The sequence below is a fragment of the Panthera tigris genome, chromosome B3 (assembly GCF_018350195.1).
Source record: "Panthera tigris isolate Pti1 chromosome B3, P.tigris_Pti1_mat1.1, whole genome shotgun sequence".
Classification (NCBI taxonomy): Eukaryota; Metazoa; Chordata; class Mammalia; order Carnivora; family Felidae; genus Panthera; species Panthera tigris.
The window spans coordinates 99,172,586-99,187,291 of record NC_056665.1 but is presented as its reverse complement, the minus strand read 5'-3'; the positions used below and the strand labels follow the sequence as shown (position 1 = coordinate 99,187,291).

Genomic DNA, 14,706 nt, shown 5'->3' with positions numbered 1-14,706 from the left:
TTTGACCATTTTAGACCCACAAAATGGCAGTTTTGTACAGTTCGGCCTCACGCGTACTTACTGGTTGGCTTTTGTGTTCTGCACTCACCCCACAGCGCTGCGGCCTCCCCGGAGTTCACCAGCTTTGCGGTGAGCCCAGATGGGAGCAGTCCGTGGTACTTCTTGCCAGAAGACAAAGCAAGTTAATTCCCCTGGGTCGAATGTTGTTCCTGTCTCTTAAACATCAAAAACCCATTTGTTTATTATAAGCTAAACTGATTTTATGGAGCAGATGTGGTGTCCATGATGAAGCTTGGCAGGAACGATGCTGGAATCACTTAGTCCTTGTAATGCGAATTTGTTTTGACTTTCCAGTCTTCACGTATAATGCTGCCGACAAGGAAACCTGCGAACGCAACCACGGACAGTGCTCCCCACACGCCTTCTGCACTGACTACACAACTGGCTTTTGCTGCCACTGCCAGTCCAGGTTTTACGGAAATGGGAAGCACTGTCTGCCAGAAGGTAAGAGATGCTGGCTTGACGGGGCTGGGGGCTGCTCTGTGCAGATTTTTGCCACTTGCTTGTTTCCAGCCGCCACTGTGACTCTGCTTATGGACCTCGAATCTCCGACTGCCTGAATCAAAGCACCGGCAACTTGCAGGTGCTTGATCGAGAGAAATGAGCGCATTTGGGCTGATTTCCCAATTTGAGGATTAGCCAGAAATCTTTCCTCCTTTTTGCCAGCTCATTAGAGTCAGAGTGGATGGGAGAGTGGATGGGAGAAAATAAATCGAAGACAGGTCTGTTTTGTACTTAGATGGATAATTGGTTGGTTAGGAATCATGAAAATGGCTAAAAGACTGAGTTTTGGGAATTGTGAGCGGAATTACTTTCTGGGTACCCATCCCCAACCTGGACCGTGGTCACAGTTGACCGGATCTGCTGTCTTTCAGGGGTACCGCATCGAGTCAACGGGAAAGTGAGTGGCCACCTCCGCGTGGGCCACACGCCCGTCCACTTCACTGACGTGGACCTACATGCTTACATCGTGGGCAATGACGGCAGAGCCTACACGGCCATCAGCCACATCCCACAGCCCGCGGCCCAAGCCCTTCTCCCGCTCACGCCAATCGGAGGCCTATTTGGCTGGCTCTTTGCATTAGAAAAACCAGGCTGGGAGAATGGCTTCCGTCTCACAGGTGAGCAGCAGGGCCCTTTGAGGGGGCTGATGGCTCCTGGCCACCATGCTTTGGTTTTTATTCTGTGAAAGAGGATCTGTTTGCTCAGTTTTCTACAGGTGTGTAGCTGGGCCTGGTTTGGTCTCACGGGACTGTTTTCTTCCACATGTTCTCCAAGTCATCCTGAGAAATGGGATGATTCCATTTGGACCATTTACGTCCTTTCACCAGAATTGCTTCAAGCTTGTTAGGTTGTGTTTACTTGAGTTGTTACACACAGATCTGACAAATAGAGATGCACAAATGGTGATTACAGGGCATCTGGAGAGGAGTTTGCTCGTGAGTAAGCTTCCTCCTCTCCCACCCCCGTGACTCTGACCTATAATGGTACCGACCGGTGATTGCCTCTCACACTCTAACCTGCACACAGATCACCTGTAGCCCTTGTGAAAAGGCAGATTCTGGCTCTGTGGGCCTGAGCTGGGGTCTGTGATTCTGTTTTCCTAGCAAGCTTCCAGGAGACGCAAATGCTGGTCTAAGGACCACCTTAGGTGGTGTAGAGGATCTTTTCTTGGCTCTTTCCTCCCAACCTGAAAAGGCCGGTTTCCTACTGGATTTATCACAGATCAAGTGCTGAGAGAAAAGTTCTTCCCGCACCTCCAGAGCTATCTTGTTTTCCATCAAGGTTTGGAGTTACAAGTAGGTGGAGTATATTCCGTCACATTTGAATTTCAGGTGAACAATGAATTATGTGAATAACTTAGTAAAAGTATGCCCTAAATATTGTAGAAGACATATTATACTAAAAACATATTAATTATCTGAAATTCAAATTTAACTGGGTGTCCTAAGTTTTTTTGCTTGTTTTTCTACTAAGTCTGGCAACCTCAGAAAGAGAAAGGTCAGGATGTTCCTAGTAGCTTCTTACGGAAAACAAGCTGTTACAAAGAGAAGCAGCGTGAAATGAGGCAGGATGAAACCACACTGTTTAGTAGAAACTTGGGGGAACTGACGAAATCGGCAGCTGATGGTACTTAGTCTTGGACATCAGATGATCTCTGTAGGCGCCGTCTCCAACAGCAGTAGGAATGAGGAAGTGCACAGCGGTGATCGTTACTGGAAGACGCGACACCCCTTCTTAGCTCCGTGCTGAAGTCTTTCTTCCTCTCCAGGTGCCGCCTTTACCCATGACATGGAAGTTATTTTCTATCCGGGGCAAGAGAGGGTTCGCATCACTCAAACTGCCGAGGGACTTGACCCAGAGAACTATCTGAGCATTAAGACCAACATTCAAGGCCAGGTGCCTTACATCCCAGCAAATTTCACAGCCCACATAGCGCCCTACAAGGAGCTTTACCACTACACGGACTCAGGTATGTGTAACCCGTTTTGACATCTATAAAATGGGGAGAGTGCATATCTCCCAAGATAGTTGTGAGGATGATGAGTTTTTATGTGGGATGTCCTTAGAATGGTGTGGGGTACATAAAAGGAGCTCAGTATCATTTTAGTGCTCTTACTAAATATGTAGTATAAGTGAGAGGAGTGTTGGCTGCTACACAAATGAATACCAACATTCCTATCCCAGTACTTTCAAATAATAATGGAATCAATGGTAACCTTGTCTCTGGGGGTGGGTTAGGGTTGTATAATTATATACCGTTTTTAACCGCCTGTGCTCTCTGGGCCACGGACAAATATTGACTGTTGGAATTTTTACTTGTCCTGTAACATTGTTTCAGCCCGTTTTAAAATGAGGTGTTACACAGTGTTGTACAACTAATGCTAGGTTTGGAGTCAGAGGATAGGAATTCACATCATGGACTTGTAGTTTAAACTAGCTGAGGGCTAAGGTCACTTGCCACCTAAGCGCCTATTTTCTCATCTTGAGAATGAGCAGAAGAACGCCTTTTCTCTCTACCTTCCGTGGTTGTTATGTGTAAATTGTGCTGAGTTCTGTAAAACCACCTGAATGCAAGACGCTGGCGTAGTCACAGCAGTCGTCCTGCGGCACAGCAGTTTGCTTCGAGCCGTGCCTTTCCTGCTTCTGTGTTGTGAGTGTTGGAAGCTGGGCAGAGGGTGAACAGAGGAGAATGGGCAGGAGAAACCCAGATCGTGCACAGAACAGCTGATGGCCAGAACACTGGTGCGGGCTTCCAACTCCACATTCAGATTGAAAGAACGTCCCTTCCCTTTGTCCAGAACCCTTCGGACTTAAGTTGGAAGCTGTCACCTCTGTGCAATCTTGAACATGAAAACTTGGGGTAGAGAGTCGGGCTGCCTCGTGTCCCAGTTCCAGCTCTATCACATACACAAGGCTGGTATGTGATAGGCTACCTCTTCACCTCTGCAAGTCCCCCTGCCCGTGATCGCAGAGGCCACCCTGCTGGGGTGAGGTACTAACAAGGCAGTGCTTGTAGAGCACCTGGCGTGGCTGGCACATTGTGGCAGAATTTATTCTTTGCTAGTAATGATGGCAGTGATTGTCCCTCCTCCTCTGCACATTGGCTTTGTGTCTACTCGCATTCCTGGAATTGTCGGGCAGGTTTTCTTTTTTTTTTTTTTTAATTTTTTTTTTCAACGTTTTTTATTTATTTTTGGGACAGAGAGAGACAGAGCATGAACGGGGGAGGGGCAGAGAGAGAGAGGGAGACACAGAATCGGAAACAGGCTCCAGGCTCCGAGCCATCAGCCCAGAGCCTGACGCAGGGCTCGAACTCACGGACCGCGAGATCGTGACCTGGCTGAAGTCGGACGCTTAACCGACTGCGCCACCCACGTGCCCCTGTCGGGCAGGTTTTCCATATTAACTCAGGAACTTCCCAAGGGAACACCCTCCAGGAATTAGATGAAAAACTGTACAGAAAAATCTACCCCACATGAAAATCTCTGGTATCTTCAAAATTGACCGGTTTGGCTGAATAATATCTGTTGCAGCTGTGACCTCCACAAGTTCCAGAGACTACTCACTCATCCTTGGTGCCATCAACCAAACACTGTCCTACCGCATCTACCAGAACATCACTTACCAGGCATGCAGGCACGCCCCCAGACACCGGGCCATCCCCAAAACCCAGCAGCTGAATGTGGACCGGGTCTTTGCCTTGTACACTGATGGGGAAGGAGTACTTAGATTTGCTGTGACCAATCAGCTTGGCCCAGTTGAAGGTATGTTTCCCTCTGTTGTTTTGGCAAAAAATCGCATCCAGCTTTTAAAAATTCCTTTTTGGGTAGCCTCAGAATGATTCACGGAGGTTACTAAGGGTTACCGAGTACCAGGCTCTGTGTTAGGTGCTGGGCGTAAGGATGCGTAAAGCAGGGGCTTGTCTTTGAGGTGGAGACAGAGGTAGAAATGGAACTTGTAGAACAGCGTTCCTACCAAACTAAGGAATAGAGCACAATATGTGAGGCTGCTTGGTGTGCCAAGCACACACCCCATGTGTGTGCCAGTCTCTGCTGGGGAGACATCTGTGAACAAGGTGAGGCCAAGTTAGGAGGGGGACTGATGCTGACAGGTATTTATAATACTGATAAGAGCATGGCACTATGAGCCTAGTCTGGAAGTGTAGGGAAGAAGTACCCAAAAAGGGACATTTTAGCTAGAACTCAAAGGGTGAGCTGGATTTCACCAAATCAAATCAAATCAAATCAAGGTAAGACAAAGAGCCAGTGCCTGGAAGAACAAAAAGAGAGAAAAACACAAGTTGAATCATACCCCATGAGGAAAGCCTGGATGCTTTCACTCTGAAGATGTCTGTTCCTGTCACTTCTACTCAGCACTGCATCAGAAGTTTTAGCCAGGGCAATTAGGCAAGAAAATAACGATCTCTGTTCTGTGATGTGATCTTAATATGTAGAAAGTCTAATTCATTAAACTATTAGAACTAATGTGTTCAGCACAGTCAAAGGATATAATTTTTGTATATCAGTCTTCTATTTCTGTATAGTAACAGTGAGCAAATTGAAAAGGAAACTTTAAAAACAATTCTGTTCCCAAAATATTTAGGAATAAAAAAATTTTTTTAAGTGTAACACTTCTACATTGAAACCTATAAAGCAGTTTTGAAAAAAAAAATTAGACCTAAATAAATAGAAAATTAGACCTAATGGCATCTTTATGACTCAGAAGACTTATTAGCATAGCAGTGCTTCCTAGCATAGATTCAACACAATCCTATCAGCTATCAGCTGGTCTTTCTGCAAAAACTGAGAAACTGATTCTACAATTGATGGAAATTTAAGGATCCCAGAATAGCCAAAACAAAATTGAAAAAGAACGATTGGAGGATTGCCACTTTAATCAGGACCATGTAGTCCTGGCACAAGGATGGGTATAAAGATCAGTGGAATAGAAGTGAGAGTCCAGAAATAAACACTCACATCTACAATCAATTGATTTTGACAAGGTTGCCAAAACAATTCATTGAGGAGAGAGAGTAGTTTTTTTAACAAGTGGTTCTGGGAAAGTTGGGATATTTGCATGCTAAAAATGATTATGGACCCCTGTCTTCCATCATACACAAAAATTAACCAAAAATGGGTCATAGACCTTCATGTAATTTAGCTACACTTTAGAAAAAATAAAGGGGCAAATTTTTATGACTCTGAATTTGGCAATAGCTGCTGCTTTTTTTTAATGTTTATTTTTGAGAGCAGGGAGGGACAGAGAGAGAGGGGGACAGAGGATCCAAAGCAGGCTCCACACTGACAGCAGAGCCTGATGTGGGGTTCGAACTCACAAAGTATGAGATCATGACCTGAGCTGAAGCTGGACACCCAACCAACTGAGCCACCCAGGCACCCCAGCAATAGCTTCTTCATATATGATACTGAAAGCGTAGGCAATCAAGAAAAAATTGGGTGTCATCAAAATTAAAAACTTGTGCTTCAGAGGTTATTACCAACAAAGTGAACATACAACCCACAGAAAGGTATAAAATGTTTGAAAATCATATATTTAATAAGAGGCTTGTATCTAGAATATATGAAGAACTCTCACAAACACAATAAAAAGAAATAATATAAAAAATTTGGATGGAACATTTCTCAGAAGATACACAAACTACCCAGTAGGCACATGAAAAGATGCTCAATATCATTAGTCATCAGGAAAATGCAAATACAGTCAAAGCCATAATGATACTACTTTACATGCATGTGGATTGCTATATTAAAAAAACATAAGTGTTGGTGAAGTTGTGGAAAAATTGAAACCCTCATACACTGCTAGTGGGAGTGTAAAATGGTCCTTACTATGGGAAACAATCCAGTAGTTTTTCAAAGTTAAAGTTACCACTTGAGCAATTGTCTTTTTTTTGTAATTTTTTTTGACGTTTATTCATTTTTGAGAAACAGAGTGCAAGTGGGGAGTGGGGCAGAGAGAGAAGGAGACACAGAATCTGAAGCAGGCTCCAGTCTCTGAACTGTCAGCACAGAGCCCGACGTGGGGCTTGAACCCACAAACCACGAGATCACAACCTGAGCCGAAGTCGGACGCTCTACTGACTGAGCCACCCAGGTGCCCCACCACTCATAGCTCTATAACCAAGAGAAAAGAAAACTTATGTTCCCATAAAAACTTGTACATGAATATTCATAGAAGCATTATTCAGAATAGCCAAAAGGTAGAAAAAACCCAGATGTCCATCGATTGAGGAGTGGATTTTTAAAATGTCCTAATGCATACAATGGAATATGATCAAGACATAAAAAGGAAATGAAGTACTGACACATGTTACAATATGAATGAATTTTGAAAACATGCTGACTTGTGAGGGTAACTAGTCACAAAGGGCAACCTACTGTTTGATTCTATTTATATGAAATATCCCAAAGAGGCAAATCTGCGAAGAGAGTAGATCAGTGGTTGCCTAGGGCTGGGGCATAAGAGGATAGGGAGTGGATGACCAGAGTACAAGTGTCATTTGCGGGTGGGTATTAAAATGTGTTAAACTTGATTGTGGTGATAGTTGCATAACTGTAAATATACTAAAAAAAATCTGTGTTCTTTATATGCATGAATTATATGGTATGTGAGTTATGTCTTCACTGAAAAAAAAAATAGGGTAAAAATAAAAAAACAAAACAAAAAAACCAAAAAAACTAAACAAAAAAAAAAGCCGTGTTTCTCAAACTTGAGTTGGAATTAACCACACCTGTGAAGCTTGGTAAACGTGCAGATAAGAATGTTCTAGGCTTACTAAGGCACTAAAGGGCATGAGGAACCTTAAGTACATATTGCTAAGTGAAAGAAAGCCTGAAAAGGCTACATCTGTGTGATTCCAACTACAGTTAACCCTTGAACAACACAGGTTTGAACTGGGTGGTTTACTTATATGTGGCTTTTTTTTTATACAGTACTGTAAATGTATTTTCTCTTATTTTCTTTTTTTTAACTTTTATTTAAATTCTAGTTAGTTAACATACAGTGCAGTATTGGTTTCAGGAGTAGAATTCAGTGATTCATCCCTTCATACAACCCCCAGTGCTCATCACAGGTGCCCTCCTTAATTTCTGTCATCCCTTTAGCTCATCTCCCACCCACCCCCCTCCATTGACCCTCAATTTGTTCTCTATCGTTAAGAGTTTCCTATGGTTTGTTTCCCTCTTTTTTTCTCCCCATATGCTCATCTGTTTTGTTGTTGTTGTTGTTGTTGTTGTTGTTAAATTCCACATGTGAGTGAAATCGTATGGTATTTATCTTTTTCTGACTGACTTATTTCACTTAGCATAATATACTTTAGCTCCACAGTGGGTTGCATGTACCCCTTCAGATCTGTATTTTTGTATCCCTTGGGTAAATTCCTAGTAGTGGAATTGCAGTGTCCTAGGGTAGTTCTATTTTAGCTTTTTGAGGACGGTCCATACTGTTCTGTAGAGTGGCTGCACCAGTGTGCATTCACACCGGCAATGCAAGAGGGTTCCCCTTTCTCTGCATCCTTGCCAACACCTGTTGTTTCTTGTGTTCATTTTAGCCATTCTGACAGGTGTATCTCATTTTTTTTTGACTTTCATTTCCCAGGTGATGGGTGATGTTGAGCATCTTTTCATGTGTCTGTTAGCCATCTGATTGTCTTCTTTGGAAAAGTGTCTATCCATGTCTTCTGCCCATTTCTTAGCTGGATTATTAGTCTTTTTGGGTATTGAGTTGGGTAAGTTCTTTATAGATTTTGGATACTAACCCTTTGTCAGGTATGTCATTAGCAAATATTTTTCTCCCCATTCCGTAGGCTGCATTTTAGTTTTGTTGATTATTTCCTTCACTGTGAAGAAGCATTTTATCTTGATGAAGTTCCATAGTTCATATTTGCTTTTGTTTCCCTGCCTCCAGAAACGTGTCTAGTAAGAAGTTGCTCTGGCCGAGGTCAAAGAGGTTGCTGCCTGTGTTCTCCTCTAGGATTTTGATGGTTTCCTGTCTCACATTTAGGCCTTTCATCCATGTTGAATTTATTTTTGTGTATGGTGTAAGAAAGTGGTCTAATTTCATTCTTCATGTTGCCATCCAGTTTTCCCAACACCATTTGTTGAAGAGACTGTCTTTTTTCCATTGGATATTCTTTCTTGCTTTGTTGAAGATTAGTTGACCATATAGTTCTATGTCCATTTCTGGGTTTTCTGTTCTGTTCCATTGACCTATGTGTCTGTTTTTGTGCCAGTATCATACTGTCTTGATGACTACAGCTTTGTAAAGTAGCTTGAAATCCGGGTTTGTGATGCCTACAGCATTTTTTTTCTTTTTTAGGATTGCTTTGGCTATCTGGGGTCTTTTGTGGTTCCATGCAAATTTTAGCATTGTTTGTTCTAGCTCTGTAAAAAATTCTATTAGTATTTTTATAAGGATTGCATTAAATGTGTGGGTTGCTTTGGGTAGTATAGACATTTTAACAATGTTCGTGCTTCCAGTCCATGAGCATGGAATGTTTTTCCATTTCTTTGTGTACTCTTCAGTTTCTTTCATAAATGTTCTATAGTTTTTGGAGTACAGATTTTTTACCTCTTTGGTTAGGTTTATTCCTAGGTATCTTCTTGTTTTTGGTGCTCTCTTAGGATTTTCTTAATTTTTTCTTTTCTCTGGCTTAAATTTATTATTAAGAATACAGTATATAATATATAAAATATGTATCAGATATTTCCTTATTGGTAAGGCTTTTGGTCAACAGTAAGCTGTTAGCTTTGGGGGAGTCAAAAGTTATATGCAGATTTTTCAGCTCTGCAGGGGATCAGGAAATTGTTCAAGGGTCAACTGCATGTAACAGTCTAGGAAAAATGAAACTATAGAGAATAAAAGTCAGTGGTTGCCAGGAGTTCAGGGGGAGGTGACCAGGGAGAGCACAGGGGATTTTTAGGGCAGTGAAACTACTACTCTGTATGCTTCTATGATGGTGAACAGATGTCATTATACATTTGCCCAAACCTATAGAACTGCATGACACAAAGAGTAAGCCCTAATAAACTGTAGACTTTAGGTAATAATATCAGTATTGGCTTATCGTTACAATGACTGTATCACACTAATATAAGAAGTTCATGAACTGCATATTGGGGGGGCAGCGCTATGGAACCTTTACTTTCTGCTCAATTTTTCTGTAAACCTAAAACTGTTCTTTAAAAAAAAAAGTCTGTCGATTAAAAAAAAAATTTTTTTTTGGTGAGCCAGAGGGTGAACCTGCAAAGTCCAGGAACCCTAACAGATAGGAAATTGTCAGATGAAAGGGACATTTTAGTTCTGAAAGCCAATAGCTAGTGTTTTCCCCTAGAATGCAAGGCGTACCTAAGGAGTAAAGAGAGGGTCTCGCATGTTTTGCTCTGTATCGATACTGTTGAGGCCAGACTCCCCTCCAGAGGTGATTCTGTGACTCAGCAATGGAGAGGAGGGCTCCGTAAGCCTCCTCAGGCTCATGAGCATCACTTCAGCAATATGATAACGAGATGAAGGCAGGAGGGCTGGACTCTTCGAGGATGCAGAGGTGACTTGAAATGAGAATCCCGAGTTTGTTGGTGTGGGTGTGTGGTTGGTTTGGTTTTAGGAAACGTGCTTGGGAGTACAGGCATTGGGAATGCAAAGATTTTTTTAACAGCATGAAAACGTCAGTTAATTTTAGAGAGATGGACATCCCACAAGGGAAAAGATGATTGCCTATTTCTCAAGAAAAGAGTTGAACAAAAACAGCTGAGGAAAACACCCTTCAGCACTTTGCTGGGTGTCGGTGTCTGGTCTGTAAGAACAGTGATTAGCGGAAGAGCCTCCCAGGCTGTGGAATCCCGCTCAGATTCTAGAATTACGTAGTGAAAAGATAAATCTCTGGGTGTGTTTTTCCCGGAGGCACACGAGATGAGAGTAACAAAAAGAATGCCAGCAAACTGACAGGTACCAAGTTGCTAATTGGTCTTTAGAACTTTATGTGATTTTCGCTTCCGTGCCAGTCCAATATAATAGCAAAGGACGGTTTACTTGGCTCCAAGCACTGTCATAAGTACTTTCAGAAATGAACTCAGTCCCACAAAACCCCCTGCCCAACAGGGGGATCATCATCCCCCGTTTTACAGAGACTGAAGTATAGACATGAAGTAACTTGCTCCGTCACAACTAAAACGTGTCCAACTGGGACCCAATCCTGGGCCCCAGCTCTAGAGCCCGTCTCATAACCTCGCCCGGCTTTTCCACATGGACTCCGCTGGCCTCAGGACTGCCTCATACTTTGGGCCAAATTTCAAGAGGGCGTGTGTGTTTTGACCCTGTGTGTTTGCACCCCGTTTCACCCACCCCTGGGGAAAACTGCAATACTGTTGTTTATACTCCCTGAATAGGAGAAAAATGGGGTGGGGGGAGAGAAAACAACAAATGAACAAATGACAAAACCTTCCCCCCCCCTCCCCCCGCAGTACACAGCAGTATCCTCTCAAGTGTTCCGTTTCTCCGGAGGGAATGATGATCTGTTTGGAATGTCTGCGACACCCCGCAGCTGCCCCATCTGATGTGGGCACTTGTGGCTTCCCAGGGCTCGGGAGGTACTGTCGTCCAGTCTTCCCAGTGAGCAGTCAGAGCCTGGGGCCTGGCCCACTTCCCAGCTGCAGCCCCCAACCGCCCTCCAAGTGTTTGAGCTTCAGGTCTGGGTTGGCTGTCCTTCGTGGGGTCCTCGAGCAGGACGCCGCTGGGCCTCCTGCCCTTGTGCCCACCTCAGGGCTCCTTCTGGTGGGTCGAGGAGACTGGGCAGAGGGCCATGCAGCGAAGCGGAACGGACTGTTCCTTGATGGAAAACTGCTCTTCTCCTCTTGATTAAATGAGTAAATTAGTTCCAGATCCCCTGTCAGAGAGTCAAGCCGTTTAAAAGGGTGAGGGCAAAATAGAATACATGGTAAGGAAGATAGTGTTGTTCTTGCTATAATAGGAGAAAGCTAACAAGCCGTGGACAGTGAGTGGCCAAATGGTTTTAGAAATGTATTTTTAAAGCCGTGTTTTTGGAAACCAAGTTCAGTGAGCAGGGCCTGTGCTCAGAAGGGCTCTACACTTGGTTTGAGAGCTCTGCAGCTGTTCTCTTGAAACTCTTAATTTGTGAACAGGGCCCCACGCTTTCATTTTGCACTGAGCTCTGAATTACGTAGCCTGTCCTGTCAGTGTAGTATATTTTAAATCGGTGTCCCATAACTATGGACATTTTGCCCCCTCGGTTTCAGGTAGGCCACTGTTTCCCGTCCAAGTTTGCAAGTCAGCTTTTGCACTGTGTTGTTTTTGTTTTGTTTTGTTTCATGCCTAGCAGGGTGGTGAGCTCTTGATGTCTATGCATTCTCACTGATCTTTACCAGAATGTGCCACAGTGCAAATTTGATGCTGGAAAGTACTGAACGAGAAGGGTAAGCATTGGTATTTCTAAATTAAAACATTTCAGAGATCGCTTCCCCCTTTGGCTGGGTAGACCACGCACGTTATACAGCATCTTCTCCTAAAATGGAGAAATGAGAAGGAATTGCCTTGCTCTCAGCTTTCAGCGAGGACATGACCCTACTCTTAACCATAACCATGCTGTGGACTGTCTCAGGGACTTGGTCTGTACTACCCTATAACCCCAGCGTTCAGCTTCCATCCCATTCACCAAGAGATCCAGAGGGAAGAACGAGGGACACCCAAGGGTATCTTGCTTGATTTGCGGAGCTAGGCACACGCTGACAGACTTAAGTTCATCAGGTTTAAAAAGTGCTGGAGCCATTTGTTGGTCCTTTTTCTCTTGGCAAAGGTTCTGTAACATACACCAGCCAACATCATTGAAGCAGACCAAGGATAAACCCATGGCCCTCCTTTATTTATTTGCTTGGCCATAATTTGGGACTAAGAATATTGCGTTGTAAGAACACAGAGTGGTGTTTCTTATAAAGTGATAGGGGAAATTGACCAGAAAGCAGCAGGTCCTTTCAGAGACTCAGCCAAGGCATCCCTGCTGCTACCAGGCTGAGAAAACTGGAAGAGTCAGCGTGGACAGTGGGCAAGCCCTAGGGAGGTAGCTGGATATCCTGAAGGACTGCAAGGGGGTCCAGTCTGAGGCAGGTGACGGCAGCAAGTGTCACCTTGAGTCTAGACTAGGAGTTACTTTGGGCAAGGCCCACCCATCTGAGGTAAGGAGGGTGGGAGATGTGGGTGAGCTAGAGAGAAATGAGAGAGAATCTAGGAGGAGGTGGTGCCAGGAAGTTCAAATAGGTGGTGTTGCCAGTGTATCTACCGATGCCAGGGTTCTGGTCCCTGGAGCAGTGGGAGCTGTCGTGATCCGGGCAGAACTTGGGGTGTACCGAGCTGGCTGTCAAGACAGGGACCAGGCACAGGCAGAAGTCCAAGGCGTAAGCTCCAGTTATGACTTAGACGAAGCCCTCTCGGTAGCAGGGATGTCTTGATGTAAAGCCTGGGAGGTTTGGATAAAGCTCTTGAAATCTTTTGGATCTAAGATTAGAATTAATTCTAGGAACTGAGACATAAAGCTGAAAGCATGTCGAGGGTAGTGGCCCCACTGAGGAAGAAAAGGGGGTAACAGAGTCACTAGGGACTGGGCGGGCCTGCCTGTGGGGAGCGAAATTGCCTTCCACGTACATTATGTCGGGTTTGCTTTATTTTCTTCAGTTTTAGCAGATCTAAGCATTGTCTTTATTCCCATTTTACACCTGAGGAATCAGAGGAGTAAACGGAAGTGCCCAGAGTTAATGGATTCCTTGTGTCTGGGGCTCTCTCCAACACCACTTCTGTGCCCTTGGCTTAGATGAGCCCAGTTTATGAAGTTCCTTCAGTGGTATCTGTAGCCAAGTGGTGGAAAGCACAGACTGCCTGGCTTCTTGTCCCCGCTCCATGCACCTTGTCTTATGACCTTGGGCAGGTTACTTGGCCTCTCCATGGTGTAGTAAAAAAGTAAAGATATTAATGTCTTCTTCACAGTGCACTCATGAGGATTTAAAGGGATGTTATATGTAAAGGGTTTAGAACAGTGCCTGGCAAATAAGTGCTCACTAAGCATTACTACTCTACTCTGTCTAGAAATAAAACTTTAGGGAAGATCTCAGATGTTAACAGTTCTCACTACCCAGTGGGTGGATGGATCTCTGGCAAGGTTAATCCTGAAGAGGAAATACTGCAAAAATCATTCCTCTTTAGTCTTCTAAATCTTACAAAAGCAAGATTTCCCATTAATGAAATTTTGACTTCTAAAATGGTGAATTTTAGTGAGATCTTGCCCACTTTAGGGACAAAAATTGGGGGTATGCATTCCTGCTGTATCATTTCCTGGCTTTGTGAGCTGGGGCAATTTTTCCAATGTCACTCACTTATCTGCAAAGGGAATGGGGATGACAGCCAACCTCACAAAGTTTGGAGAATCACATGAGGTGATAGAGTGAAAGCACTTTAAAATAAAAGTTGGTCATGTTTTGGATGTTTTTATTCCCTGGACACAAGCCTGATGTAAGTAGTAAAAGGTTAGGTGTCTGTAGAGTAGGGAAGAGGAAGCCATTCTGGAATTTAAAACTGTAGGTTGGATAATCCAGCCCAGTTTTGGGGATTAATAATTTAGTAAGGTCACCTGGTGGGCCCCCAAACAGATGAGGATATAGTCAGTCCCATGGAATCTCTCTCTCTCTTTTTTTTGTTTTTTTTATTGTCAAGTTAGCTAACATACAATGTATACAGTGTAGCCTTGGCTTTGGGAGTAGATTCCCTTGATTTACCACTTACATACAACACCCAGTGCTCATCCCAATAAGTGCCCTTTTCAGTGCCCATCTCCCATTTAATGCCCATCTCCCATTTTCCCCACCCCTCTAACCACCCCCCCTATCAACCCTCAGTTTGTTCTCTGTATTTAAGAGTCTCTTATGGTTTGCCTCCCTCCCTCTCTGTAACTTATTTTTCCATCCCTTCCCCTATGGTCTTCTGTTGAGTTTCTCAAATTCCACATATGAGTGAAAACACATGATATCTTTTTCTGACTGACTTATTTCACTTAGCATAATACCCTCTGGTTCCATCCACGTTGTTGCAAATGACAAGATTTCATTCTTTTTCATCTCTGAGTTG

At 43.8% G+C, this 14,706-nt stretch overlaps 1 protein-coding gene across 2 annotated transcripts in view; it reads left to right on the top strand.

Moving 5' to 3' along the window:
- The window catches only part of NID2 (nidogen 2), a 68,590-nt gene that overhangs the window by 28,842 nt on the left and 25,042 nt on the right, over positions 1 to 14,706 (top strand). For both annotated transcript variants that reach the window (XR_006218851.1, XM_007097607.2), the window contains exons 5-8: positions 355 to 504; positions 936 to 1,181; positions 2,333 to 2,533; positions 4,098 to 4,328. Coding sequence is in view for 1 of the 2 variants with exons in the window: in XM_007097607.2 (XP_007097669.2) it covers positions 355 to 504; positions 936 to 1,181; positions 2,333 to 2,533; positions 4,098 to 4,328 (828 nt within the window). In the remaining variant the exon portion in view is untranslated. The remainder of the gene's footprint in view (positions 1 to 354; positions 505 to 935; positions 1,182 to 2,332; positions 2,534 to 4,097; positions 4,329 to 14,706) is intronic.